This window comes from Anabas testudineus, chromosome 16, assembly GCF_900324465.2.
Source record: "Anabas testudineus chromosome 16, fAnaTes1.2, whole genome shotgun sequence".
NCBI lineage: Eukaryota > Metazoa > Chordata > Actinopteri > Anabantiformes > Anabantidae > Anabas > Anabas testudineus.
This window is the reverse complement of record NC_046625.1, coordinates 654,410-680,778: the sequence shown is the minus strand read 5'-3', so window position 1 is coordinate 680,778 and position 26,369 is coordinate 654,410. Positions and strand designations below refer to the sequence as shown.

Below are 26,369 nucleotides of genomic sequence, written 5' to 3'. Positions count from 1 at the left end.
TGAGGTCAGAGGGAGGAGAGAGGAGGGTAACATCATCATGTCACTTCCTTTCCAGTGTCGACTGATAATTTCTTAAGCTGCTGTCATTTTGTTACGTCTCACACATCCATTCACTAAACACAGCTGCTGCTGCAGAAAGAACTGAAGCTGAAGCAACAGTAACAAAAGCAGCATCAGTAAAACACACTGATGAATGAATTAGACATGGAACCTAAAGAAAGTCCAGCTGCCACTGAATGGAACCTTTGGGATGACTGAGAACCTCCACAGACATTTAGAGGAACAGAGACGAGATAGAAAGTGACGTGGGGAAGCAGCAGCTCATCCCTACAGCCAGTGGTGACTTTCTAAACTCACAGGTCTGAACATGGAGCGTCTGAAGAGACCTGATGGGACCAAAGCTTAAACAGTCAGATCAATTAAAGATGGAATACGGAACAGTTTCTAATACATCAGTATGAGTTTGGAGCAGCAGGTAAAGATCCTGAGGAACGACCACAGTAACATGTTAACTTCGGACTGTCCTCTAGCATCGACTTATCATTGGATCCATTTTTGCAGTCTTGGGTTCTGCTGCTCCTGTTCTCTCAGTGGTTTCCATTAGTGTCATTAGACCTTGTATTTGTAGTTGGGACTGAGAGTTGGGGTCCGTCAGCCCTCCGGGGCCCCGCCTGACCTGGGGCCAACATCAGTGCTCTTTATGAAATGTGGGTTACTATTGGAGGTTCTCGCTGCTGCCTCAACATTCAGAAGACACGCAGGTCGGGTTAGGGACAGTCCAACTGGAACAGCAAGACCAGTTCATTTGTTCCTGATCTACGCTGACGACACCTGAGATCAAAAGACAGAGATGAACACGGGACTGACGAGTGTTTCTAGTAACTGTCTGTACAGTAAATGACCAGTTTCACCTGCTGAAGAGGAAATTAAAGGGAGAATCCCTGAAGGAGGCTGCAGCAAAAGTCTGGAAAAGCAATTTAGAGAAGGAACCAATAGTTTGGAGTCAGTGAGTCACAGACGCTGATAAATATACTGAGATCTACAAATCATCAAATGAAACCTGAACTTCCTTCAGCATCCCAATGTGTTCACTGCGCAGCACAAATCAAATGGTGTCTTCTTTTTGGAGAGGACTGTCTTAGTTGTCCAGACTGGACTTTGATCCCTTCAAGAACCAGTTTGATTGATGCAGAGCGACATTAAATCTGCACAGTGGTGGGTTGTCGGCGCTGTAGAAGCTGTTTCCTTTAAAGACAGCTACAGCAGGGTGATTCAGTTTCACATCCTCCTTCAAACCAGTTCCACGTCACTTTCAGAAAAAACATCCGACCTAAAAACAGGCGCTGCCAGCAGAGAGAACACAGAGACGGTTAAGATTTAACAAACAGGTCACTTCCTTGTTGCTCGTGCACATCAGCTCAACACTTCCCTTCAACTCATCACAGATGCTGGCTGAAGTCATCGTGTTACAGTCTCAGTTTTAATCTGTGCAGAGGGACTTTTGTTCCCTCACTTTGGTCTTTAAGGCAGCAGCAAAGAAAAGGTAACTCTGTAGTTCAGAATTAGTCAAGGTTTAGGTTTGAAGTAACAAATCACCAACCTCAAAAGCAGAGAAATGATCAGTAACACGACATTTTAACAGTTAAACACTGAAGAGAAACGTCAATAATTCCAGAGCTTTTTGTTGACGCCTGGAGGGACGTGGATCAGCAGGAAGACCTGACATAATGTTAGATACTGCAGCCGAAGCGCAGCTGTGGAAGGCGTATTCAGATTCAGAAAGTACCAGAATGAACTTATTTTAAGATTAAAGAAAGATTAAATTAAAAAACAATGATGAAACACACTCTGGTCAATGTTTTCATCTGTCGACGGTTCTGTTCAAACTGAGGATAGCACCGGCCCACAGGAGGACTGCCACAAGCTGGCCAATCAGAATGGAGTGGGAAGGGGGAACTCAGACGAGTCCTTTAGCTCCTGTGGTCTCCAGACTAAACGGACATTAGAACATGCTGCGAAGCACAGAGCCATAAAGCAAGGACATGTAGAAAACAAACACTGTCAGCGTTTCCTTTGTAATAAACGGTGATTTGTCTAAAACATGAACTGTGAACTCATGAACAGGAGAAACGCGTCACTAAGGACTTAACAGAAACCAAAAGCCTGGTGAAGAAGCTCAGTGAGTGAGTTTCCATCTGTAAGAGCTTCAGTGATTTAATTTGTAATGAAACACAGGAAGTCAGGTAAATACAGAGACAGTAGAAACCGTTTATTTCCAGCTACATACATGTGAACATGGGGTCAATGATCAATAAATCAGCCAATTTACCAATCAACAATGCCTCATATTAAACGTCCCAGTTTTGTGCCGACCTGTATTTGTGTTGGTATCTTACTAATGTGACAGTACCTGACTGAAACGGTTTTCTGGTTTCTCATTTCACCGTGTGTCCAGACAACGTGTAACAGCTGTTTCCACGTCGGCATGACGACGAAAAGGACAAAGACCATCAAACAGCAGCAGGTAGCAAAGACACTGTGTTATGATGCTGGTCGCACCTGTAGTTCTTAGTTTACATGAACACAAGCAGCACTTAGTGTGACACCCTCGTCCTGTCCTCAGACTGGACTGACTCTGAAATGGAAACGTTCAAACATCCCATACCTCGATAAAAAGGTTCGTCTTTGTCCTCACAGAAGAGATCAGACAAACGTTACAGCATCTTTTAAATGCACCACTTCTGTTCTTTGGCGTTAGGAGATGAGCGGCCGAAAAATAAAAAGCTGATCCAGCACAGAGAATCCCATCTCCCAGCAGAACCAGCAGAGTCTGACGTCCACCAGAGACCGAGGACACTGTTAAGAAGTTTCGCCGGAGTGACGGCAGGAAAAGTTAGTTCCAGCACTGAGGGTGAAAAGGTCGTGGAGAAAAAGACGAAGACGATCTTCACATCTTCATCATCATCATCAGGACGCTGTTAGTAACAACAGTCTGAGATTTCAAGAGTCAACAGTCAAAATACACAGAAAACTAAATATTGAGTCCGAAAATCAAGAGTAAAGTTGTGATGTGCTGCAAAAATATACTTGTGTGTAATTACTCTTTTATCACAGTCGACAGCTTTCGAATTCAAATTCAAAATATGTTTCAGAAATTTCTCAAATTATGAGGCTACAACATCCTTCTATTAAAATATTAATCAAATATTTTAAAATGCTGCTAATTTATCCACTAATCAAACTAACATTGCTGTTTCTGAAAATATTCAAACTTTATTTACAGCAGTTTTACTAGTAAAATACGTTATTATTTTATTTACTTTACTTTATTATATACCTTTTTTCTTGAAAGATGACTTTTCCTGAAAATATTGACTTTGTTCTTGAAACCTGATGATGATTTTTGATTCCTGTCCTGTTGCTCGCCTTCCTGGTAGGTCGTAAATCCTGCTGCGGCTAATCTCTGTCTGTAAGATTTAGACTGTTTGATCATTTGGATTGACAAAGGTCCTACGGAGGTCCCTGAGCCACAGTTTGGGAAACACCCGACTCAATCACAGATCTGATCCCGGTCCAATGGGTCCGTGAGCAAAGGCACTGATCTTTGGAGATACGTTAAGATTCACTCACAGCTTCTGTTCGTGAGGATTAAAAGAGAAATCCGACGACAGGGTGCAAAATGGATAATAAGCCTTCATCATCTTCATCATCGTCAGTCAATACTGCAGGAATATTGATTAAAGCTGTGAAGACCAAGTTTCTCTGACTCGAGTCCTCCCACCTTTGGTAACAGGCTAAACTGGAGACGAGTCGATTTTCTGAGGGACTGTGGGTCGAACCGGGGGAAGAGGAGGTCGTCTGCAAAGAAAGACAGAGAATTATTAACTCAGATTTATGGTCCCTTTGTTTGGTTTAGGTTTTATTAGTTAGTTAGTTATTACAGAGTATGTAGGATAACAAAGAATATGTTCAAACATGTAATGAAGTTTTATAAGTAGTTATGTGCACAAGAGAACAGAGGTGGGAGAGACACATTGGAGCTTTAACATATTTTCATTTCAACCGGATCTGTCTCATCGGTGTTTTGTGCCATTAGATAATTACTCCTGTTATGAGCTAAGAACAACTTTCCTCTCCCAGCTCAGCGGCTAAGAACAGGATGTTGTTCCTGTGTTTCCTGTTCCTGCTGCAGACACATTTAACAAATGAGAAGAGAGAACGTTCCCGTGTGTCTTTTGTGTAAACGGGACCTGTTTTAGTTCATTTTAGGTTTACACCCTGATCCACTGATACGGACCAGAGCTCCTCGACTGTGGATCTGAAAACACCCTAAGATTAAAATCAGGGAAAGTCTTACCTGTGGGGGCCGCCTGCAGGTGCGACGGCCCTGAGTTGTGGTGGTTTGGTGTTCGAGGTGTAACCGGGATGGGGGGGCAAGTGGGACGGTGGACTCGGAGGACGAGGCTTTGAGGGCCCCACAGGTTTGAGTGGAACAGCAACCTGAAGAGACACCGAGGGATTTCTCATTTTGAGTCATTCCATTTTATTTCCTCCTGTTTTACACTCGACACCAGAGGAAACAGCAACAGTGAAGTTTTGACTTTGTTTAATGTCTCGTTAGAGGTGAACTCCACCATCGGTTGGTTTTTAGTAAGGTTTTAGTTAAGTTAGCTTTGAGTTTCCTGATCTGGCCCCCACCTGTGGGTCCTTTCTCCTCACGACCACGTGATTCCCCGGGGACACTAGAGTGTATTGGTATATAATGTGAATACTGTTTGGAATACACTGATACTAGACACTGAGATATTTTGGGAAGTATTTACTTGAGATGACAATACAGCAACAAACTCCAGTGAGTGAGAGCACTTTACACCTAACGAACAGGCACAAACACAAACTAAAATCTTTAGTAGCTGAGGGCTGGCGTTCCTGGTGTGGGGTGGAACAGTCAGTTCTAAAAGAGTGATGCACTAACAAAGTGGTTAAGAACCCCAGTGCTCAAATGGAAGGATTTACTCTAAATACTCAGTCTGAAATGAAGCGGTGTCAGAAGCAGCAGCTCTACTGCAGTAAGTTACTCTAAACGTTCTTCAGTGTTACTTTGTTAAATACGTATTTGGGAGACTCGTCTGAGATGATTGGATTCAAATTGGAAATTTTTCATTTTTAATCTCAGCACCCAACATCTGTCACATCTGTCTGAAATTAACTCGATCACTCATCAGTCACAAACTCACGATTCAACCAGTAAAGTCAGCAGATCGCTGATGTGAGCTCATCAGTCAGAAACCAGATTACACATTATTCTGCTGATTTCCATTCAGTGTCAGTTCTCACATGCTTTTCTACATGCTAAGTATATGCAAACTTATTCTAAGAGCTGTCATCAGGCAGGTGTGGCGTACCTGTCCAGGCGTAACTGGGTCAGGGGGGAGTGGCTTGTTGGGTGGAGCTGGTCGACTCACCAGCTGCTGGAAGGTTAGTGAGGAGGAAGACAAGAAGAGTGAAGCCTCAGCAACAAAAACTGGATGAAAGAAGATGTTTTACACATTGTGGAAACAGAGGACATCATGGCATCAAGATAAAGATGCTCTTAGCAAACGCAGAATCAGCGCTTCATGCAGATAGGAACACAACGGAACAGTAAATGTAAGAGAAATGTGAAAACAGACAGAAACCATGCTATAAAGGCAGCGTCACACCAGCAACAATTACAGTGACATTTCAAGTTTACATGCAGCAGGTCAGTAGTCACTCCTCCTCCACCCTCCATGTAGTGATGCTTTATGAAATGACTGAGACGCTGAGACTTATTTAAAAATGGAACCATGTATGTTTGGGCTTTTATCAAAAATGAACCACTGTTGGTTTGAGTCTGCACGTGAGATTTATTGATGATAAGAGAACCAAAGGATCAGTACTAAACAGCCCTGAGTACAGTAAACTCTTTTCACTGCACTCGTTCGTGGTGTGACTGGACCTTAATTGTTCTTTAGGATCAAAATTTGAAATAACTTATTTTTCACCTCCAACCAGCAGGTGGAGCTGCAGCCTGAAAGTCAGCAGTTATCCAGCACTGAGGTTTGTTTGATGACTTCAGAAAATAATGACGACCATCTACTGATCTGTACATGAACTGCAGACAAACACAGGACAGACGGTGACACTACACACTACAGGTAGAGGGGACCGTACCTGGTTGGTGGGGGAGTATGGGTCAGGGGGCAGAGGCTTGGTGGGGGGTGCTGGTCGCTGTTTAACTGGCTGAAGCAGCAGAAATTAAAGTTAGAAAAGTCAGAGTTTAAATGTGAAGTGAGATAAAGAGTATAGAAATATTTTAGCCTGAAGCTAAAACGAACCTATGAAACAGATTCAAATCTATATTTTATAAGATAGAAGAAGAAGATTTTACTTTTTTCTGAGGGAGAAATTAGAAGATGGCTCTCGACTGAGTCTCCAGCTTTTCCTATTTAACCTCTTTAAACTTCTGTGTTCACACTGACTTTGGCAAAAACGCTGATTGGACAGTTTATCTACATCATCAGAACCCACACGGAGAAAGTCTAGTCCAGTTAGAGACCAGGTGAAAAGCAGGCGTCGTTGCAGTTATGTTACAGAAAAGTTACTGTGGAATCACTCAGTCTCACCGTGAACACCTTTACCTGCTTCTGACTGACTCACATGTTGATTTGTCCAGTGTCACAATAAAAGGAAAAGAACCTTTCACCTGTGAAGGCTGCACCATATTTAAACTAGTTACTGAGACACATTACGACCAGGACGATGGCGACGACGACACAAACAGACTGACCAGTGCAGAAACGCTTAGCATGAAACCTCCAGGTAAGTTCAGGTGAGGTTACCTGTGGCAGGGGTTTTAAGGCAGGGTCAGGGGGGAGTGGCTTAGTGGGAGGAGCTGGTCGGTCATGAACCTGATAGGAGAGAAAACAGGAAGTAGAAGCAGAGTGACAGCTGAAACATGCACAGGAGAGAAGCAGTTATCAGAGGTCAAAGGTCAAAAAAGCAGGTGAGATAATACAGGTTTGTTGGGTTTTCTGACTTGATCTCAAGCTTCTCGGACGTTAAGTGAATGTTAAAAGGCTCGCTGAAGATGAGCTGCACCTGGAAAATGGACGAGAGCAGAGACGAAAAGCTGCAGCCAACAGTAAATGTTAAATGTTCTGTTCTTATCTAGAGCTTTTCTAACTAACTGGTGCTCACAGAGCTTCACACTGCGTCTCATTCACCCATTCACACACACTCACACACACCGATTACACCGATGACAGATCTGACTCATCGGGGGCAACTTGGGGTTCGGTATCTTGCCTAAGGACACTTTGTCATGTGACATGGCAGCCGGGAATCGAACCACCGATCCTATGACAACTGCTCTCTATTGAGCCACAGCCACCCCAGTCGAACAGTTTCCAGCCTTTCTTCCAACAGCATCTGTGGAGCCGTCAAAGAAACTCGCACTTCCCATTTATTTGCCATCGTGACCTGAGGTTGTGTATTTGGTGAAGAGAAACTGCAGCTTCCTTGATGTTGTGAGGTTTTTCATTGTTGATGTTCATGACACCGGAGCAAGTGGGAATTAGGTCAGATAGACAACTAACATGCGAACGGTTTAACCAGCAACATGATGCTGTATAGAAAGGTTTTATTTGTTAAGTTTTATCTTAAAGGTGGTTTAAAGCAGCGGAATAGATCCTGCTTGTATTACACACAGTTCCCTTGTTGTACTGCAGATAGTTCTAGCTTCATGTTGAAGTGAAGGAAAACGATTCTTAAAAGAACATCTGTACAGATGTTTTAACCCTAAAGGGACACATTTTTACACATCATGTCGGCTCAGTTTATTTACAGCACCAAACTGATATATTTCCATTTTTTAACATCTGACCTGTTGGCAGAACAGCGGCAATACAAACACAGATGCAGCTGATACTGCTCATTTTTTAGAAGCTACACGTGTGTACAGTTTGTCTGCTGATTTCGTTGGAGTGTTGGTGGGTTTTAATGGTTACCTCTTTATGGGGCAGGGTCAGCGGGATGTCCATCGGTGGCTTCAGATGGTATCTCAGCGGTCGGACCTGCTCTCCGTTCCTGCCGTCCACCCGCTCCATCACTGGAGTTCTGGACAAGATGTATGAAACATGATGTGTGTGTAACATGTGAACCTACGTCATCATCCAACATCTAGGACACAGGATATACAATCTGAACAAACTCATTTTGTTCATGTGTTGATTCACCGTGAACTGAAGGTTGAGCTATGTTTGATAAATCCAGGTTGGTGTTAGATCTGTAAACTGTCACAACAGGTCTGAACTAAAACAACCAACATGTGCTTAAAGGGTCGACTGCCAGCTTTAATTTAAGCCAAAACCTGTGTGGGAACTAAAGTGGGAAATGTTCTGGGGCCTTTGGTTTTTCAGCCTAATGACAGTGGGTGAGCTAAAAGGACACAGCACAGTACTGCTGACCCCTAAAATCTCTGATCTCTGTAGTGAAATATTTTAAACCTTTAAATTAACGCTGACACAGTTTATGTCAGCGAGGTGAAGTCAGCAGCTGAACATTTAAACTATGTCAGACACGAAGATGATTAGCTTTTATATATATATTTAGTGTGACAGGTCTGAAAAATTTCAACTTCACCTCTCTGACTCTACCGGGACAGACTACAGACCAGGACTCTGGTGGACCCAGCTGGTCTAGGAGTACCTGGAGACGTGGGCGGGGTCAAACTCCAAACCCCACATCTCACAGTGAGTCACGCTGCACCGTGGGTTAAAACAACACATCGATTTGTTAGAGCTCTCAGGCTTCACGGTAACAACCAGCTTCTAATCGTTTGATTATTACTAAACAAGCAGCTGTGAGAAAATGTTGCAAATGTAAATGAAACATGACACCAAATATTCTAAATTCTAAAAAGAAGCTGTGAAACTATTTGTATTAGAGTTTAATGATTACAAGAATAAAACTACAATTCTCCAGAGAACAGTATAACGACGACGATACTATAGTTTCATTCAGTTTTACCGGTTGTGTTGTCGAGCTTTGTGAAACGGGCTGTTTGGTCCCAGACAGAAGAGAATTCGACGGAAACGAGGAAAGCGGAGAGCGAGGAAGAGGAGCAGCACCGGCAGGATGAAGAGGAAGATGACGAGGAGGGCGACTCGGACTGGATCAGACCCTAAACACACACAGAGGCAGGAGGTGGAAGGAGTAGTCCGATACTAGTACAAGCATCAATACCACAGTTCATAAAAGTTAAATTACAATAAAAGAAGATAAAATATAAGATAAGAAATAAGAAACAGAATATAGATTAATAAAAATAATTTAACTGAACAGAAAAGAAGAAAACACATTTTCATTTTTTGTATTTTTATCAAATTTTTGCTTTTATTGTGACATTCTAGATCATTTATCAAGTCACTGTTTATTTAATCTAATATTAATGTAAAAACCTTCAGCAGAAAAGTAAAGTTCTTCAGAACTGTACTGAAGTAATATACCTCACTACATGTACTTGGTTTATTTCCACCACTGCACACACACAGTATTACACAGATGTGTGGTACCTCGAGCAGCTCTTGCCGGTCCGCTGTCCACGCTGCCTCCATGACCAGAATACCTGCAGTCAGGTGGAGCCCAGCCCACATCGCAGTGACAGTTCTTATTACTGTTACACACCTGAAACACAGGGAAGCAGACGTGTGTTCACATCCTGGTGCTGAGGTGGAATTAACTGTATTTTTTAGTTTGAACACAGGATGGTTTTATAATGACAAAGAAGCAAAGGATGATTGACAGGTGTAATTATGTCGGAGAAGATTCTCAGTCGTCCAGGTGAAATTATCTGGAAGTTGAGTCGTGGCAACTGGACTTGTGGCTTCTTCTGTCTGGTTAGAGACACTTATTTATGGTGCAGGTTTGGTTTCACTCCACCCCTGACCCCAATAGGCGTTAGGTGAAACAGAGGTTGGGGAGGATGTGAAGGATGTAGTAGTCACACCTCTGCCAATTATGCAACAGGATCATTTGTGTGATGTTTTATTTATCACTCTTCCTTCGCCTTGATAAAGGAAGAATATCTCAGAATAATGAACCTGAGGATCTTCAGTTTGAGAAATGTTCAGTATCACAGCAGCTTATCATCTAGACCTTTTCCTTTTCCACCAATATTTAAACCTGAATAAATCAATGGAGCAATAAAAACAAAAGGCGCCTTTGCAAAGATCTCGCCGCGTGAACCTTTACAAACTCTCATGAACAGAACAGCTGATGAATGTTTTTATCTCAGCTCTAGAATCCTACGGGTCGCTCTTCACTCACCCCGTGACCGTTGCATTTCCTGCGGCAGTCGTCCACACCAAACACTGACACGTCCTGACACTTCTGGTTCAAACAGGCCTGCAACAGCGAAACAACACTTCAGCAGTGTTCTCTGTAGAAGCCTCAGCCTCTAGATACCTGTAGGCCTCTAATGCCGAACCTGGATGGTTCCTTTACATTTAAAACTGTTGTGTTCTTGTTTGTTTTTACAGAAACCGGACAGACAGCCGCTCAGCTCATTAACAAACATGAAAACATATCTGACCTTGCCGGGGCCACAGGCAACGCCCTGAGCCACGGTGGCGGGGTCTGACACGTCGTCCCCCAAGTGGAAGAAGGTTCCTCTGCAGACCAGGTCGCTGTGGTTGAAGCGGACGGTGGTGGTGATAATCTCGCCGTTGGTGCCCAGCAGGGGGCGATCCCTCCCACCCTGACACTGGATCCTGCCGCAGTGAACGTCACTACAACCAACAGCAGACAAGATATCCTCACTGGACAACACTTCACAATGCATCATGGGAACTGTAAGCAGCAAACAGACACTTTGTCTGTGCATAGATGGATTAGTTAAAAAAGTAAAAATGGAAATGTGCAGGGATCCACTGTCTCATAATGTGTCTACAACCATGGGTACTGTGTGTACTCTGTACTTTGTCCGTGTACTGAGCGTGGGGTGTACTCACACGTTTTCACAGGGGATGTACGAGCCGTTGCTCAGCTGACCACAGTTTCCAAATTTGTTTCCCTTTTTGTTGACAGATGAGAAACAGACAGCTGGAGCACTGGTGGCATCTGGAGACAGACACAGACCAAACTGGTAAACTGGTTTTAAACCAGTGAGCGGCTGGTTAGCATAGTGGACCATAGATCACCACCTTCCTTGTGGGAGACTGGGGTTCGAATCACAGCTTTGGCCTACCTCCAGTAGGGGTTCTTAGGCAAGGCCTCCTTACACTTACCCTTGTAAGTCACTTTGGATAAAAGCGTCTGCCAAATGACTAAATGTAAATGTAAACCAGTATAAACTCAGTGTGGTCATAAAGTAGCTCAGGTTCTGTTTGAATACTGAGTGTATGAGGCAGTATAAGACAAACAGGAAGTGGCTCTGACTCACTACAACCTGAAGCTCAGTAAATTTAGGTTTTCCCATCAAATAACCAGCTTCAGTTAGGTTCTCGTTTACATTGAGTATAAACTGGGGTCTTACTGGGTCCCCACAAAATCTGGCACTGAGCGTGCGTGCTGGCACAGACTCCTTCGTAGCAGTAGGAGGCGCCATCTTTACAGGGTTCTCCGTTCTGCAGGAAGACATTAGGGGGGCAGTACGGGGAGGAGCCGGTGCAGAATTCGGGGAGGTCACATTCTCCGAGTGGCAGACGACACACGGAACCCGCTGCCCGCAGCTGAGGAGGAGGGGGGCGAACTTTAATTAGACGACTCAGAAGCGTTAATATTTCCAGTGTGTGTGTTGCGTCAGTCTCACTTTGCAGTCCTGGCAGCAGATGCCATCAGACGAGCACTGAGCTCCAGGAACCAGCTGACAGGTGGAGGCGTTACAGCAAGGGTCCTCACACTCCTGACCAATCAGAGCACAGCAACACATCATCTCAGGCAGAACACTGAGGACACAGTCAGGTGAGTACAGACAGGTGGAGACAGGTCAGTACCTCCAGCAGACCGCAGTCACACTCCTCTCCTTTCTCCACATAAAGGTTTCCACAGCGCGGTCCTCCCAGCAGACGATCCGGCTGCGGTACATTAAACAGACACATGCCGCCTCCATGCAGCAGACTGACGGACAGATCTGCAGCGCTGCAGCTGCTGAACTGCTGACCGGGCATGAACCTGGGGGTCAGAGGTCACATGGTAACTGTGATGTGATGAAGTCTGCAGGTCATCCAGCAGTGACATTTGCTCTTGTTCTGGTACTGACCCAGTTGAGGGCTCCATGATGCATCCTCCAAGTCGGGGCTCGCTCTGACAGGAGCAGTGTCGCTCTGCGGTGTCGTGGCTCATTCCCAGATTGTGACCGAGCTCGTGAGCGACAGTGGAGGCCACACCCAAAACACTGACCAGGTGATCCTGAGAGAGACAGACAGGTGTCCAACTTTATACTTCCTGTCAGACACAGTTATCAGTTTAACAGTCGATTTTAAACTTGCTGACTCGTTTCTGAAAAAGTTCATTAATTTCAATTGATGAGGGGAATCTAATAAAAAGACAGAGGGGCACAGGTACACAGGGTTTGTCTCAGGTGTGACGACTTCTCTGCACGTCACCTGTCGTCAACATTCATTATATATTAATGTAAAGTAACATGCAGCAGAGAGACAGCAGAGACGGGATCGGTGCAGAGAGTCGGAGAGAGATTTCACACGTGCTGGACGTTTGTTCTGTTAAAAAAAAAAAAAAAAAAAAAAAAACTAATCAGAACCAGCAGCTGCTGAGGAAACAGATTTCAAGATGTTGTTACTTAAACAAACTGGAGCTTTAGGACCTCTGATGTGAACACAGTCTTGGAACTGAAGAAGCCTTTCAGATCACTCGTCCTGACAGTACATACCACAACATTTGTGCAATCACAGCTCTGATGCTTGTGATAAAGAGCTCACTTTCTCCCACAGCTGGACAAGTAAACCTCAGGTTGACAGCTGACAACCAGACAGACTAAGTTTAATCTGCTTTCTAATACAGACGCCTGAATTCAAAGTGAAGCTGTGCTCACTCACCACGTTGACTCCACCCGACCTGTCTCTGGAGCACATGGACGACTGAGACGCCATCCCCACCGTGGTGCCGTCAAACGAGCCGCCCCTGTAAAACAGAATGTGACTTTTTATAATCATCACCAGAAGAATATGAGGCTTTTATTCTGTTGAATGTTCCCGCCCTACATGACGAGCTGGGCGTTGTCGTGGCGAAGCCGGGGCAGCAGCTCTCTGGTCCTCCACTCCAGGAAGTTGTTGAGGGTGTCCGTCGGACTCTTCTCCACATGGATCTTATCACGGTCACTCCAGATCTCCAGCCCGGTCAACGCCACACGCACGTTCAGAGGACGGTAAAACTGAACACAAAAGTGTGCAAAAACTACTTATAACTGGCCATGGAGTGACAAACTCAGTTTGTGTTTTGAAAATCAGCTCTGAAGCTGAAGAAAGGGAAGTTTCCAAATGTAGAATGGGAGGCAGAGCCTTTAGCTACCAAGCCCCTCTCCTGTGGAACCAGCTTCCAGCTCAGGTTCTGGAGGCAGACACCCTCTCTACATTTAAGACTAGACTTAAAACTTTCCTTTTTTATAAAGCTTATAGTTAAAGATGGATCAGGTGACTCTGAACCATCTCTTAGTTCTGCTGGCCGCCCTACCTGAGCTTGGTTCTACTGGAGGTTTCTTCCTCTAAAGGAAGTTTTTCCTCTCCACTGTCTCCTGGTGCTGCTCAGTGGGGTTGTTGGGTTTTCTATCTAATTCTGTATACAGTTCTATTTGTAAGGTCTTAAACCTTAAACACTGTAAAGTGTCTTGAGATGTCGTCTGTTGGGATTTGAAGCCTTTCAAATAAGACTAAGAATTAAAACAGTACATCACATTACATCCCCAGTTCTAACAAAGACCAAGGTCACAGGTCTTACCCAGTCCACCTGGTTGGCCACGTCCAGCATGCGGTAGATGATGGTCTTATTGTTTTTCTGGTAATTCAGAAACTGTAAGGAGCAGATGTGACATTCAGTTACATCGTCTCACATGTTACTACAGGATTTATAACTTTACAGTTAGTTAATAAATTAACTATTGCCATCTTATGTCCAAAAGACAAAACTGCAGACAACATTGAACCTTTTACAACATTACTGTGATTTCTTCTGAGAAGAACCAACTTCAGATCAACCCACCTCCTGATGATCGGCCACCAGCACCAGTTCGATGTATTTAGTCTCAGACAGGATGTCTCTTTTCCTCTGCAGAAAATCCAAATGAACAAACACCTGCTTTTACTGCAGATCCTACACATCATGCCAATAATTAGGCAAGAATCAAAGTTTAGCAACATTGGTCTCTTCAACAAATGAAATCTGGGATGACAATGAGCATTGTTCGCCCTGGGTTTCTCCTCTCAGGCTCCATTTTGGTTGTTGAGCTGTGTGCAGCCTGACAGGAAGATGTCGACAGGTGTGTTTATCAGGTAAAAAGCAGCAGGCTTCTCTCACCCTGTGTGTGTGTGTGGAGCTGTGGATTGGAGGGACAGCAGTGTGAGAGACACCACAGCCTCCGGCAGCGTCACCCTCCAGAGGGCTGGTGGAGAACACCAGGTGGAGTCCTTCATCAACTGCTTCTCCTCCTCCGCTGCCTCCACTCCCCCCTCCTCCCTCCGCGTTCTCACCCTCCTCGTGGTGCAGGTGTGTTTTTTCTTGCGGCTGCAGCTCAAAGCTCAGAGTTGAGTTGATGGCGACGACGCCGCTGCAGGAAGAAACAGAGTCAGTTTCACTGCAGCTGATCAGGTCTCGGTGATGTAGGAAATATTTTCGGGCTCCTGACGCCTTTTTTCAGAGCTGCAGTCATGAAGCAACCTTGGGAAGGGGCAGTTAACATACACCCACCTAACAACAGCTACAGATATGCTTCAGTGTTAATGTGGTAGACTTCTGTCTAGAATACTGTATAGTGTCTACAGACTACAGCTACATGCTGCCAGGTTGATCATCTGACCCTGAAAACCACAAACTGGACCTGGTCTCCTCACGTGAGCTGATAAATAAATCCACTAATCCTCCTGCAACATCCACGCTCTGTGCTGCAGAGGTCAGAGGTCACTCTCACTGATCCGGATCAGGTTAACCTGCAGAGAAACCCTCATGTTGTCACTCATGGTTTCTGCTGAGTACAGCCAAGAAACAAAGACCTGCAACACAGTAAATCCTGAACAAACCGGATCGAAGGTTCTTAGCTTTAAACAGATTTTGCTTTCTTTGTTTTCTTTCACAGAACATGTGCTTCTCTGAATTACAACAGTCAAGTCCACACGTCAGTGAACTGTGAATTGTTCTGATTTTACAAACTAAACATCCCAGAAGAGGAATCTGATTTTCTTTAACTGTTGTGAGTTTCTGAGGACAGAACAGGAGCTCCACCAATATAAGAGTGAAGTTACTCCGGAAAGGACAGAGGCAGTTTTCAGTTTCACTTCAAACCATTTTCAGCAGAAGGAAATGTGTCTCTCGTTTCTTTGTGTCCTACACTGGTGCTTGAATGTTTGTTTAGAAGTGTTAAAATTTGTCTTATATTTGTGTAAAGGTCTTTATTTATTCGCTGTAAATGATTTTGTAAATGTCGATGATTTGAAGTGACAGATGTTTGACAAGAATCAAGAAGAGTTTGAGGGAATTGAACCTACCGGAGTCCGGAGCAGGTGCTCACAGCCACTCTGGACTGAGGGAATCCTCTGACACTGCCGTGGTAAAAACAGTGGGTCTGCAGACAACACACACACACACACACACACACACTCGTCATGGCTGGAAACCAAACAGTCTGAGGACAGGCTGTGGTGCGTTCACTGACTCACCACAGGGTCAGCTCTCACAGACACTCCGGTACCGTTAGGCAGGTAGTAGAAGACATTTGGTGGTTTGGGCAACAGGTCGCTGCACACAGACAACACATCAGACCGTTTGTGTTTGTGCTTTTATCCAAAGTGATTTACAGGTTAGGAAGAAGACAAAATATCTAAGTCAAGGAGAAGAACTTTAAAGTCAAGTGCTCTGTGAAGAAGAAGAACCATTTTATTTTCATGTGGTGTACGTACATATTTTTTGTTTTCTTTTAATTAGGCTTAGGTGCAGAGAAAGTTGTTCAAGGATTCTGTTTCCAGCAGGGTTTCTTCATTTCACTACTAAACTTTTAAAACGTGAGACCCAGCCTTTGCCGTATGTTCATGTGCGCTTGGTATTTTTTAATACAGCTCATCCGGGAGGTGTGCACAAAGATTTATAGCAGAAAATGACTCAAAATGCTGGTGAGCTTTTGAGGAGATCACGAAGAAAAGTTGTTCTGTGCCTAAAACTGCTCCAGTATGGGTATGAGTGTACTTGGTGTTTAATGTTGAATATCTGAATAAGGAGCAGAATTAGCTGAATAATGATCAGGTTCTGTATTTGATCTTTGAGGAACAGACCGTTGCTCACTAACACTCAGAGTCTGTAACACTGATTAAACTCTGACTGTGGACACGACATCGTCTACAATCTGAGATCCTGGACAGGAAACCGTGCAGGTTACAGCCTGAGAAACACTCAGTAGTTATTCTTCCTGTATTTCAGTTTGATCATATTTAACTTGTAAAACTGGATTTCCACAGCTTCTAACTAATTTGCCAGTAAAAAATTAGATGTTTGCTGTGTTTAATGTCACACCGTTAATCAGACTTACTGGTTCTTCTCCAGGTCCAGCAGGAAGAGTCGTCCTCCCACCTCCAGTCCACACTGGAGCCTGTCAGGGTGACCGTCCTGAAACAGCACGAAGCACGTTTCCTTTATTTACTGAACACGTCCGACAAACAGAAGATGGAACCAAAGACTCAAATATTTCAGTCAAGATTCTGTTCTGTACGATTATTTTTAGTATTAATTAAAAAAAATAATCTGCTAAAGACTTCAAAGTTCAGGTCTCCGATAAGTTCGTCATCTTAGTACACAGAAGCTGAAAATAATTCATGATTAATGTGGACTTTTATTGTGAATGATCTTTTTTAGACCAGAGCCTCGATCTTTGTATGTCGTTAAACAAAACCAGGATCAATACTGGTCGTTCCTGATCCAACAACCTTAACCTGAGACCAAACCAGCTCCTGAGCAGCTTTCAGGTTCAGGAGCTGTAAAATGGGTCTATCTCCATCCGTCTGGTCCGGGGGCGGGGAGGTGGTGGGGGGGACATCCGTGGTCCAATCACTGACACTTCCTGCCTGTTAATGGAGCTGCTCTTTGAAGAGGAGACACTTCCTGCCCAACGCTTTCTTGCTTTCTCCTCTCAGCTCTGCAGGAAGTGAAGGCGTCTGTGTGGACTTATCGTTCTACCCCCACCCCCCTTTCATTGTTACTATTATTATTCGTGTGTATTTGGACAAAGAGTCAAACAGTCCAACCACAGCGTGTCAGAGTTCTTCTCTTCTGTTTGAAACCACAGCATCATCTGCACTTACTGATATTTTGTTTATGGATTATTTAGTAATCCAGCTCAGACTGACTGATAAGATTTCACAGGAATTATGTTTTTGTCCTCAAACTATATTTCGACCCCACACAGACTTTCAGCCTCATGTGAGTGATGACAGATAATTAACTTTGTTCCATGATTTCAATATTACTCACACTAGGAGAGGGAGAATCGTCTGTGTTAACACTCTGACTCACACTAAATAAAACCTTTCAGTGTAAAACTGTGTTGTTCCAGCTGCTGAATGGTTTGGATTTTCTCTCCAGGTCCTCCAGCTTCCTCCAGACACCTGCGTGTTGGGTTCATTGGTGACTCTAAATTGTCCATAAGTGTGTAGGGTTGTTTGTCTTTGTGTGTCTGCCCTGCGATGGGCTGGCGACCTGTCCAAGGGGCACTCCGCCTCTCGCCCAATTATAGCTGAGATTGGCTCCAGGCAGTTAAGAAAATAGCTGGATGATTTGGATTTACACAGGAAATATCTGGAGTGACTGAGTCTTCAAATGACATGGACTCAGCTGTAACACTGTACGTGAAACTGGACCAACTGTTCCACAAAGCACAGCACACAGCGGAGTAAAAGAAAAGCTGGTTCACGGTGCAGAACCGGTTCAAAAACCATAAACCTCCTCACAAATCACAGAAGCTGCAAACTCCTCTCGCAAAAGATTTGTCTGTGTGAAACTAAACTAAATTGTGAATATGTTTAATAGAAACATGATATTTTTGATGAATGAAGCACTATAGAGCCGTAAGGATGTGGTCGAGGAAAGAAAAGCTTTTTGTTTAGAAGTGAATGTTTTTTATTAAACCAGACAAATGTCTTTCTCTGAACAAACCTCGGCTTAAAGACGCTGAGGATCAGCGGTCTGTCTGGACCTGCAGAGTTTACAGTTTGATTTTGGGTGGAGTGATCCTTTAAAACGAGCAGAATTCCCCTCCGAGGCGTGTTTGGTTTCCCCACCCTCCCCGTACTTTGTACTGCGGTGGGGTCAGATCATTGTGCAGCAGGATGGAGAAGGGGTGGGGGTGTGTTTGTTGGCTGAGTCATGCTCAGTTCAGCTGGGCGGGTCTGATTCTGGAACCTCAGGAAAAACGGATTCGAACTGAAGAACTTTAAATCTGGGTCTGGGTCACAGAAAACTAGACTGTGCAGCTTTCTGGTCTTTGGTGAGAACTTTATCTGAGGTGGAGTCAAACACCGACCTCCAACGCAGGCACAGAAATGTGATGTACACAGTCGAGGCCTAAAGGACACAGTTATTCAGGTACTTTGAGTTTCAAACTACTGCATCACAAGTCAAAATCCTGCAAAATCAAAGTAAAAGTACTACCTTCTATAGTAACTCATCTATTTTCATTATATGGTATTGGATTTCTTAGTTTGGTGACCTCACAGTCAAACACACGTGTTACACGTGACCAACAAGCTTTTAACGAACGAGCAGCAGAGTAAATGTTGTAGTAGAAACAGTAGAAACTATTCAACAAGTGAATCAAATGTTCACATTCACGAACAACAACGCTGCCACGGCCCGATGACTGGAGACTAAACTAGGAAAATAAAGTTCTACTGAACTAATTCTTATTCTGCTTTTGTTATGAACCTGGATAATTACAGTAATTTGAATGAAACCATGTGAGAATCTCTCATCCAGGTGAGATTATTGTGTGTGTGTTTACAGTGTGTTTAGTGTTGTGTGTGTGTGTGTAGTGTGCTGTGTTGTTTGTGTGTGTGTGTATTGGGAGAGTGGTTTGTAAGTGTGTGTATTGTTGTCGATATGTGTACTGTGTGTGTGTGTGTGTGTCCGTGTGTGTCCCGTGGGGTTTCGCGTGATGTGTCGTGTGTGTGTGTGTGTGTCCCGGTGTGTCCCTGTGTGTCCTGTGTGTGTTGTGTGTGCTGTCCTGTAGTGGTGTTCGTGTACGTGTGTCCGGTGTGTTGTGTCCTGTGTGTTGTGATGTGTGGTGTGTGTTCCTGTGGGGTCCTGTGGTGTGGTGATGTCACTTGTGTGTGTGTGTGTGTCCCCCGATGGTGTTTACAAGTCGGCTGGTGTGTGTCGTGTTGTGTGGTGGTGGTGTGTGGTCGTGTCCCGCGTTGTCGTTGTCGTGTGTGTCCTATTGTGGGTGTGTGTGGGGTCCCGCGTGTCCCGCGTGTGTGTGTGTGTGTGGGTGATGTGTCCCGTGGGGGCCTCGTACCTGTGTGCTTATGCCCCTTGGCGTTACCCCCTCCCCTGCCTCCCCTCCCTCGCGTCCCCTTGCTCCGCTCCTCCTAGGCTCTCGCTGGCCTGTCCCCCCCCGCTAGCTTCCTTTTTACCGGCCCCCCCGCAGCCATCCTTCGCCCTGCTTTCCGCCCCCGGCGCGCCTTCGGCTTCCTTTCCGTCCTGCCTTCCTCCTTCGCTCCCCCCCCGCCCCTGTCTCTTTCTCCCCCGCCCGCCTAAAACTGCCGCCTCCCCGACCGGCGGCCCGGGGCGCCGCCCGGCCCGTGTCCCTCCAGCGCCCTCGGGCGTTCCCGCGGACGCCGTCCCACCGGCGTGTACGGTGCGGGAGTTCACCCCCGACGCACCCCGCCGCCTCTGGCCTCCGCAAGACAGGGCGAAACACTACGACAGATACACAAAGTAGCAAGCGCCTTCGAGACCCCGAGCCCAAGCGGGCCCCTGACACTCAATGCACCGCCGATGCCAGCTCGGTCGCAGCCCTTGTCCGACACCCGGCGTAGCAAAATCACCTTGTAGAGATTTACAGGGTCAGGATTTAGAGTACATCATAGTACAGAAACAGCACTGGTAAAGGTCACTAATGATCTTCTATTGGCATCAGACAATGGTCTACTCTCTATACTCGTCATGTTAGATCTTAATGCTGCATTCGACACTATAGATCACAACATTTTATTACACAGACTGGAACATGTCATTGGAATCAAAGGAACAGCACTAGAGTGGTTTAAATCGTATCTATCAGATAGATTTCAGTTTGTACACGTTAATGATGAATCTTCCATGCACAGCAAAGTTAGCTATGGAGTTCCACAGGGATCTGTGCTTGGACTGATTCTTTTCACTTTATATATGTCCCCTTTAAGCAATATTATTAGGAAACACTCTATAAATTTCAATTGTTATGCAGATGATACCCAGCTATACTTATCTATGAAACCTCCAATTTCCTTCTCCTAAATCCAGACAAGACAGAGGTTATACTGTTTGGTCCTAAAAATCTCAGAGACACTATGTCTAATCACATTCTCACCATTGATGACTTAGTTCTGGCCTCAAGTAATACTGTAAGAAACCTCGGAGTTATCTTTGATCAGGATATCTCCTTCACTTCATACATAAAAGAAATCTCTAGAACTGCCTTTTTTCACCTAAGAAACATTAAAGTTAAAATTAGGAGCATCCTGTCCCAAAGTGATGCTGAAAAACTAGTCCATGCATTTGTTACTTCCAGACTGGACTATTGTAATTCATTATTAATAGTTTGTCCCAATAACTCCTTAAAACCCTCCAGTTAATCCAAAATGCTGCAGCCAGAGTTCTGACTGGAATTAGCAAGAGAGATCATATTTCTCCTACGTTAACTTCTCTCCATTGGCTCCCTGTTAAATCCAGAATTGAATTTAAAATTCTTCTCCTAACTTATAAATCTCTTAATAATCAGGCTCCATCTTATCTTAAAGACCTCATAGTTCCTTATCTTCCAAGCAGAACTCTCCGTTCTCAGACTGCAGGTTTACTTGTGGTTCCTAGAGTTTCCAAATGTGGAATGGGAGGCAGAGCCTTTAGCTGTTAAGCTCCTCTCCTTTCTTTTCTTTTCCTTTTTTATAAATCTTATAGTTAGAGATGGATCAGGTGACTCTGAACCATCTCTTAATTCTGCTGCTATAGGTTAGTCTGCTGGGGGACCTCTACTGATAAACTGAGCTCCTCTCCTCTCTCCTTTCTCCTCTATCCATTCAAATTCTACCATTTCATGTCATTAACTTTGTGTCTTCTCTCTCCTGTAGTTGTGTTTCCTCCTCTCTGTCTCCCTCTCTCTGTCCTTTTCTGCAGGTATCCTCGGCCTGGAGCTGTACATCTCCAGAATCCAGTTCATCTGCCCAATGTTCTTGCTGCTTGTTGTTGTCTTTATTGCCTGCTGTTCTTTTCTCTCTTCTCTTTCCACTCACCCCAACCGGGCGAGGCAGATGGCCGCCCACTATGAGTCTGGTTCTGCTGGAGGTTTCTTCCTCTAAAGGGAGTTTTTCCTCTCCACTGTTGCCTAAAGCTTGTTTAAATGGAATTGTTGGATTTCTCTATAACTTTTTTTATTCAATTATACACTGTAAGGTCTTAAACCTTAAACACCTTGAGATGTCGTCTGTTGGGATTTGAAGCCTTTCAAATAAAACTGAATTGAAATTGAAATTGAACTGTGTGTGTGTGTGTGTGTGTGTGTGTGTGTGTGTGTGTGTGTGTGTGTGTGTGTGTGTGTTTAGAGTGTGTGTGTTTAGTGTGTGTGTGTGTTTAGTGTGTGTGTGTGTGTGTGTGTGTGTTTAGAGTGTGTGTGTGTGTTTTGTGTGTGTGTGTGTGTGTGTGTGTGTGTGTGTGTGTGTGTGTTTAGAGTGTGTGTGTTTAGTGTGTGTGTGTTTAGTGTGTGTGTGTGTGTGTGTGTTTAGTGTGTGTGTGTGTGTGTGTGTGTGTGTGTGTGTGTGTGCAGGGGGAGGACTCTCTGAGTCCCAGCAGGAAGCGGCTCCTCCGTCTCTCTCAGTCCGTCTCAGTCCGTCTCTCCGTCCGGACTCTGCTTCGTGTCTCTCGGTGTTTTCGGACTTTGTTCTTCCACCACTGCGGCTCAGATGGCGACTAAGGTAAGAGGATCAGTGATCGATCACACATTGATCGGAGGGATCGGACCAGACGTGGGGGGCAGAAGAGTCGGGTCTGAGACCGGATCAGGTCACTGACTGACTTACTGCAACAAATCAAATGGTTTTATTAAAGTCAACTTTTCATTTATCAGCTGATTTCAGAAATACCTGAAAGTGGGACTTTCACAATAAGAGCTTCTTCTGTCTGGGTGTGACTCGGACTATCGGGGGGGGGGTGCAGAGAAACTGGGTCAGAGACATACCGCTGTGGACGTAGTCAAATATTTCACCTCTGGAAAACTGACGCAGATAGGGGGGGGGGGGGGGGTCTCGGTTTATTTTCTCAGTTTTTTATTCATCTCCCCACCTGTCACACCTTTGTCAGCCGTTTTACCTGTGTGACGTCGTCGTTATGGGCGTGGCTGAAATTCAAACAGAGACAGGTGATGAACGTCCAGGTGTTTTAAAGTCCTGTTTTCCAGAAACTAAAGCCGCAGGTCAGTTGTTTGAGAGTCTGTAGCTCTCTGAAGGTTCTGGTTCTGACATGGGTCAGTGCAGGTGAGAGGATCTGACAGGTTCTGATTGAACAACTACAGAAACACAAGAGACAAACCTGGACCAGTCCTGTTACAGACCTGAAACTGGTTTTGCACTGGTCTGAGGTGGATTCTGTGTGAGCAGCTCTGCAGCCGCCGCCCAGTCCTCAGAGAGCAGCTCCCGCACCAGGGTCCCTTCAGTTTTCTCTGAATTTCAGCCTTTGCAAAAGAGAACTGCTTGTTTGTAAAAGTCTCACCTTCCTACACCTGCAATGATTTACCTGGAACCTGAGATCATAATCACCTCACACTGAGTCAAGTATGAACAATAAAAGCTCTTATCAGCGCTGATGCTGATTGGCTGAGAGGCTGTGAGACAAACTCCAGAGATCCTCTGTTGACACAGTGAGTCCCTCCTTAAAATAATAAAGATTAGAATAAAGGAAAAACAGTCAGGAATTCACACAGTAAAGAACAGAACCATCAGTTGGACCTTGGCTGTAAGTTCAGAGAGAAACTGACAACACACGAAGGCATCAGTTTGAAAATGACCAAAGACACAAGGTGAGCAGAAAACCTCGAGCAGAAAGAGACAATGAGTGGGTGAAGTCTGGAGCTTGTTTCCCGATGATGCTCAGTCAGAATCATTCAGATACACATCAGGTGTCACAAGAAAAGGTGGTTTTTGAACTGGGTCTTCTCTGTTGTTTCCAGCTGATCAAACACAAACAGGACAGAAAAGTGCAGCTACTGACAGATTCTGAGTGAGACCTCCTTGAATTCTCACCATGTCATAGACGGATCCCGTCTCTTTATTTCCCATTAGAGGAGTTTTATTATTTCTAAGTGATGAACTTCAAAGATGCTGCACAGGTTGAAGTGAGCAGCTCGTGACTCCGACCTGTGTCTTGTGCTTCAGTACTCAGACCTGGAGTTGGCCATCAACACGCTGGTCACTGAGTTCCATAAATCTGCAGACGACGCTCCGACCATGAGCACCACCCAGTTCCAGACCATGATCTCCAAACAGCTGCCGGCAGTCGCTAAGGTACAGACCGTCATCCAATCACAGCTCAGCTTAGTCTGTTTGAAACCGATGATCTCAGAGGTCAGAGGTCACGCTAACAGTCCCCATCACATACACAAACGCGGCACAGGTGATTAATAGAGTTTAACAGGAAACCTTTATTTACTGCGGTTCAGTTTATGTTACATTTGAATTCTTGTGAAGTCAAACTTCAGGTGGGACACCGGCAGGTGAGAGTGATAAGCAGACAGGTGGGACACCGACAGGTGAGAGTGATAAACAGACAGGTGGGACACCGACAGGTGAGACTGATAAGAAGACAGGTGGGACACCGACAGGTGAGAGTGATAAATAGACAGGTGAGACTGACAAGCAGACAGGTGGGACACCGACAGGTGAGACTGATAAGCAGACAGGTGGGACTGACAAGCAGACAGGTGGGACACCGACAGGTGAGACTGATAAGCAGACAGGTGGGACTGACAAGCAGACAGGTGGGACTGACAAGCAGACAGGTGGGACACCGACAGGTGAGAGTGATAAACAGACAGGTGGGACTGACAAGCAGACAGGTGGGACACCGACAGGTGGGACTGATAAATAGACAGGTGACACTGACAAGCAGACAGGTGGGACACCGACAGGTGAGACTGATAAGCAGACAGGTGGGACACCGACAGGTGAGACTGATAAGCAGACAGGTGGGACTGACAAGCAGACAGGTGGGACACCGACAGGTGAGACTGATAAGCAGACAGGTGGGACTGACAAGCAGACAGGTGGGACTGACAAGCAGACAGGTGGGACTGATAAATAGACAGGTGGGACACCGACAGGTGAGAGTGATAAACAGACAGGTGGGACACCGACAGGTGAGAGTGATAAACAGACAGGTGGGACACCGACAGGTGAGACTGATAAGCAGACAGGTGGGACTGACAAGCAGACAGGTGGGACTGACAAGCAGACAGGTGGGACACCGACAGGTGAGAGTGATAAACAGATAGGTGGGACTGACAAGCAGACAGGTGGGACACCGACAGGTGAGAGTGATAAACAGATAGGTGGGACTGACAAGCAGACAGGTGGGACACCGACAGGTGGGACACCGACAGGTGGGACTGATAAGCAGACAGGTGAGACTGATAAGCAGACAGGTGGGACTGACAAGCAGACAGGTGGGACACCGACAGGTGGGACTGATAGACAGACAGGTGGGACTGACAAGCAGACAGGTGGGACACCTAACGCCCAGGTGACCAGAACCAGCACACAGGAAAAACACTGACAGAAACCTGGAAACAACCTGGACTGGTTTATTTACTCAGCTGATCCAGAGCAGGTGTGTGCAGGTGGAAAGTGAAGGAGAGTGACGCCTATAATATAGATAATTATATATATCTTCTGTTATAATATAGATAATTATAGATATCTTCTATTATAATATAGATTATTATAGATACAGTATCTTCTGTTATAATATAGATAATTATAGATATCTTCTATTATAATATAGATAATTATAAATATCTTCTATTATAATATAGATTATTATAAATATGTTCTATTATAATATAGATTATTATAAATATCTTCTATTGTGATATAGATATTTATAGATATCTTCTATTATAATATAGATATTTATAGATATCTTCAATTTTAATATAGATTATTATAAATATCTTCTATTATATTATAGATTATTATAAATATCTTCTATTATAATATAGATTATTATAAATATCTTCTATTATAATATAGATTATTATAGATACAGTATCTTCTGTTATAATATAGATAATTATAGATATCTTCTATTATAATATAGATTATTATAGATATCTTCTGTTATAATATAGATAATTATAGATATCTTCTATTATAATATAGATTATTATAGATATCTTCTGTTATAATATAGATAATTATAGATATCTTCTATTATAATATAGATTATTATAGATATCTTCTGTTATAATATAGATAATTATAGATATCTTCTGTTATAATATAGATATTTATAGATATCTTCTATTATAATATAGATTATTAATAAATATCTTCTATATAATATGATATTATAGATATCTTCTATTTTAATATAGATATTTATAGATATCTTCTATCATAATATAGATTATTATAAATATCTTCTATCATAATATAGATTATTATAAATATCTTCTATCATAATATAGATTATTATAGATATCTTCTATTTTAATATAGATATTTATAGATATCTTCTATCATATTAGAGATTATTATAAATATCTTCATGAATAATATAGATTATTATAAATATCTTCTATTGATATAGATATTTATAGATATCTTCTATATATAATAGATTATTAATAATATCTCTATTATAATATAGATTATTCTAGATTCTTCGATGAT

The 26,369-nt window shown here is 44.0% G+C and overlaps 1 protein-coding gene and 1 long non-coding RNA gene across 23 annotated transcripts in view; one reads left to right on the top strand and one right to left on the bottom strand.

Moving 5' to 3' along the window:
- Positions 1-2,248: 2,248 nt before the first annotated feature.
- adam15 (ADAM metallopeptidase domain 15) overlaps positions 2,249-26,369 on the bottom strand; it is a 30,388-nt gene continuing 6,267 nt past the window's right edge. For 3 of the 10 annotated variants that reach the window (XM_026371532.1, XM_026371535.1, XM_026371534.1), the window contains 23 exons: positions 16,772-16,848; positions 15,909-15,987; positions 15,738-15,814; positions 14,554-14,803; positions 14,239-14,304; positions 13,978-14,049; positions 13,245-13,414; positions 13,080-13,164; positions 12,284-12,432; positions 12,018-12,195; positions 11,834-11,926; positions 11,558-11,753; positions 11,034-11,142; positions 10,616-10,811; positions 10,351-10,428; positions 9,597-9,708; positions 9,052-9,205; positions 8,031-8,139; positions 6,864-6,932; positions 6,196-6,264; positions 5,406-5,471; positions 4,358-4,500; positions 2,249-3,858 (listed from right to left, as the gene is read on the bottom strand). In XM_026371532.1, the coding sequence (XP_026227317.1) occupies positions 3,795-3,858; positions 4,358-4,500; positions 5,406-5,471; positions 6,196-6,264; positions 6,864-6,932; positions 8,031-8,139; positions 9,052-9,205; positions 9,597-9,708; positions 10,351-10,428; positions 10,616-10,811; positions 11,034-11,142; positions 11,558-11,753; positions 11,834-11,926; positions 12,018-12,195; positions 12,284-12,432; positions 13,080-13,164; positions 13,245-13,414; positions 13,978-14,049; positions 14,239-14,304; positions 14,554-14,803; positions 15,738-15,814; positions 15,909-15,987; positions 16,772-16,848 (2,661 nt within the window). In that variant the 3' untranslated portion in view covers positions 2,249-3,794. Of the gene's footprint in view, positions 3,859-4,357; positions 4,501-5,405; positions 5,525-6,195; positions 6,265-6,863; positions 6,933-8,030; positions 8,140-9,051; positions 9,206-9,596; positions 9,709-10,350; positions 10,429-10,615; positions 10,812-11,033; positions 11,143-11,557; positions 11,754-11,833; positions 11,927-12,017; positions 12,196-12,283; positions 12,433-13,079; positions 13,165-13,244; positions 13,415-13,977; positions 14,050-14,238; positions 14,305-14,553; positions 14,804-15,737; positions 15,815-15,908; positions 15,988-16,771; positions 16,849-26,369 lie in introns of those variants that run through there. The other 7 variants (XR_003299584.1, XM_026371536.1, XM_026371537.1 and 4 more) reach the window with 7 other exon arrangements.
- LOC113169847 lies at positions 23,993-25,333 on the top strand. Of its 13 annotated transcripts, none has more exons than XR_003299597.1 (4): positions 23,993-24,214; positions 24,359-24,763; positions 24,821-24,913; positions 25,100-25,333. It is a non-coding gene; the product is annotated as an uncharacterized LOC113169847 (long non-coding RNA). The 13 variants fall into 13 exon arrangements; XR_003299591.1 differs by having other exon boundaries at positions 23,993-24,229; positions 24,323-24,763; XR_003299595.1 differs by having other exon boundaries at positions 23,993-24,265.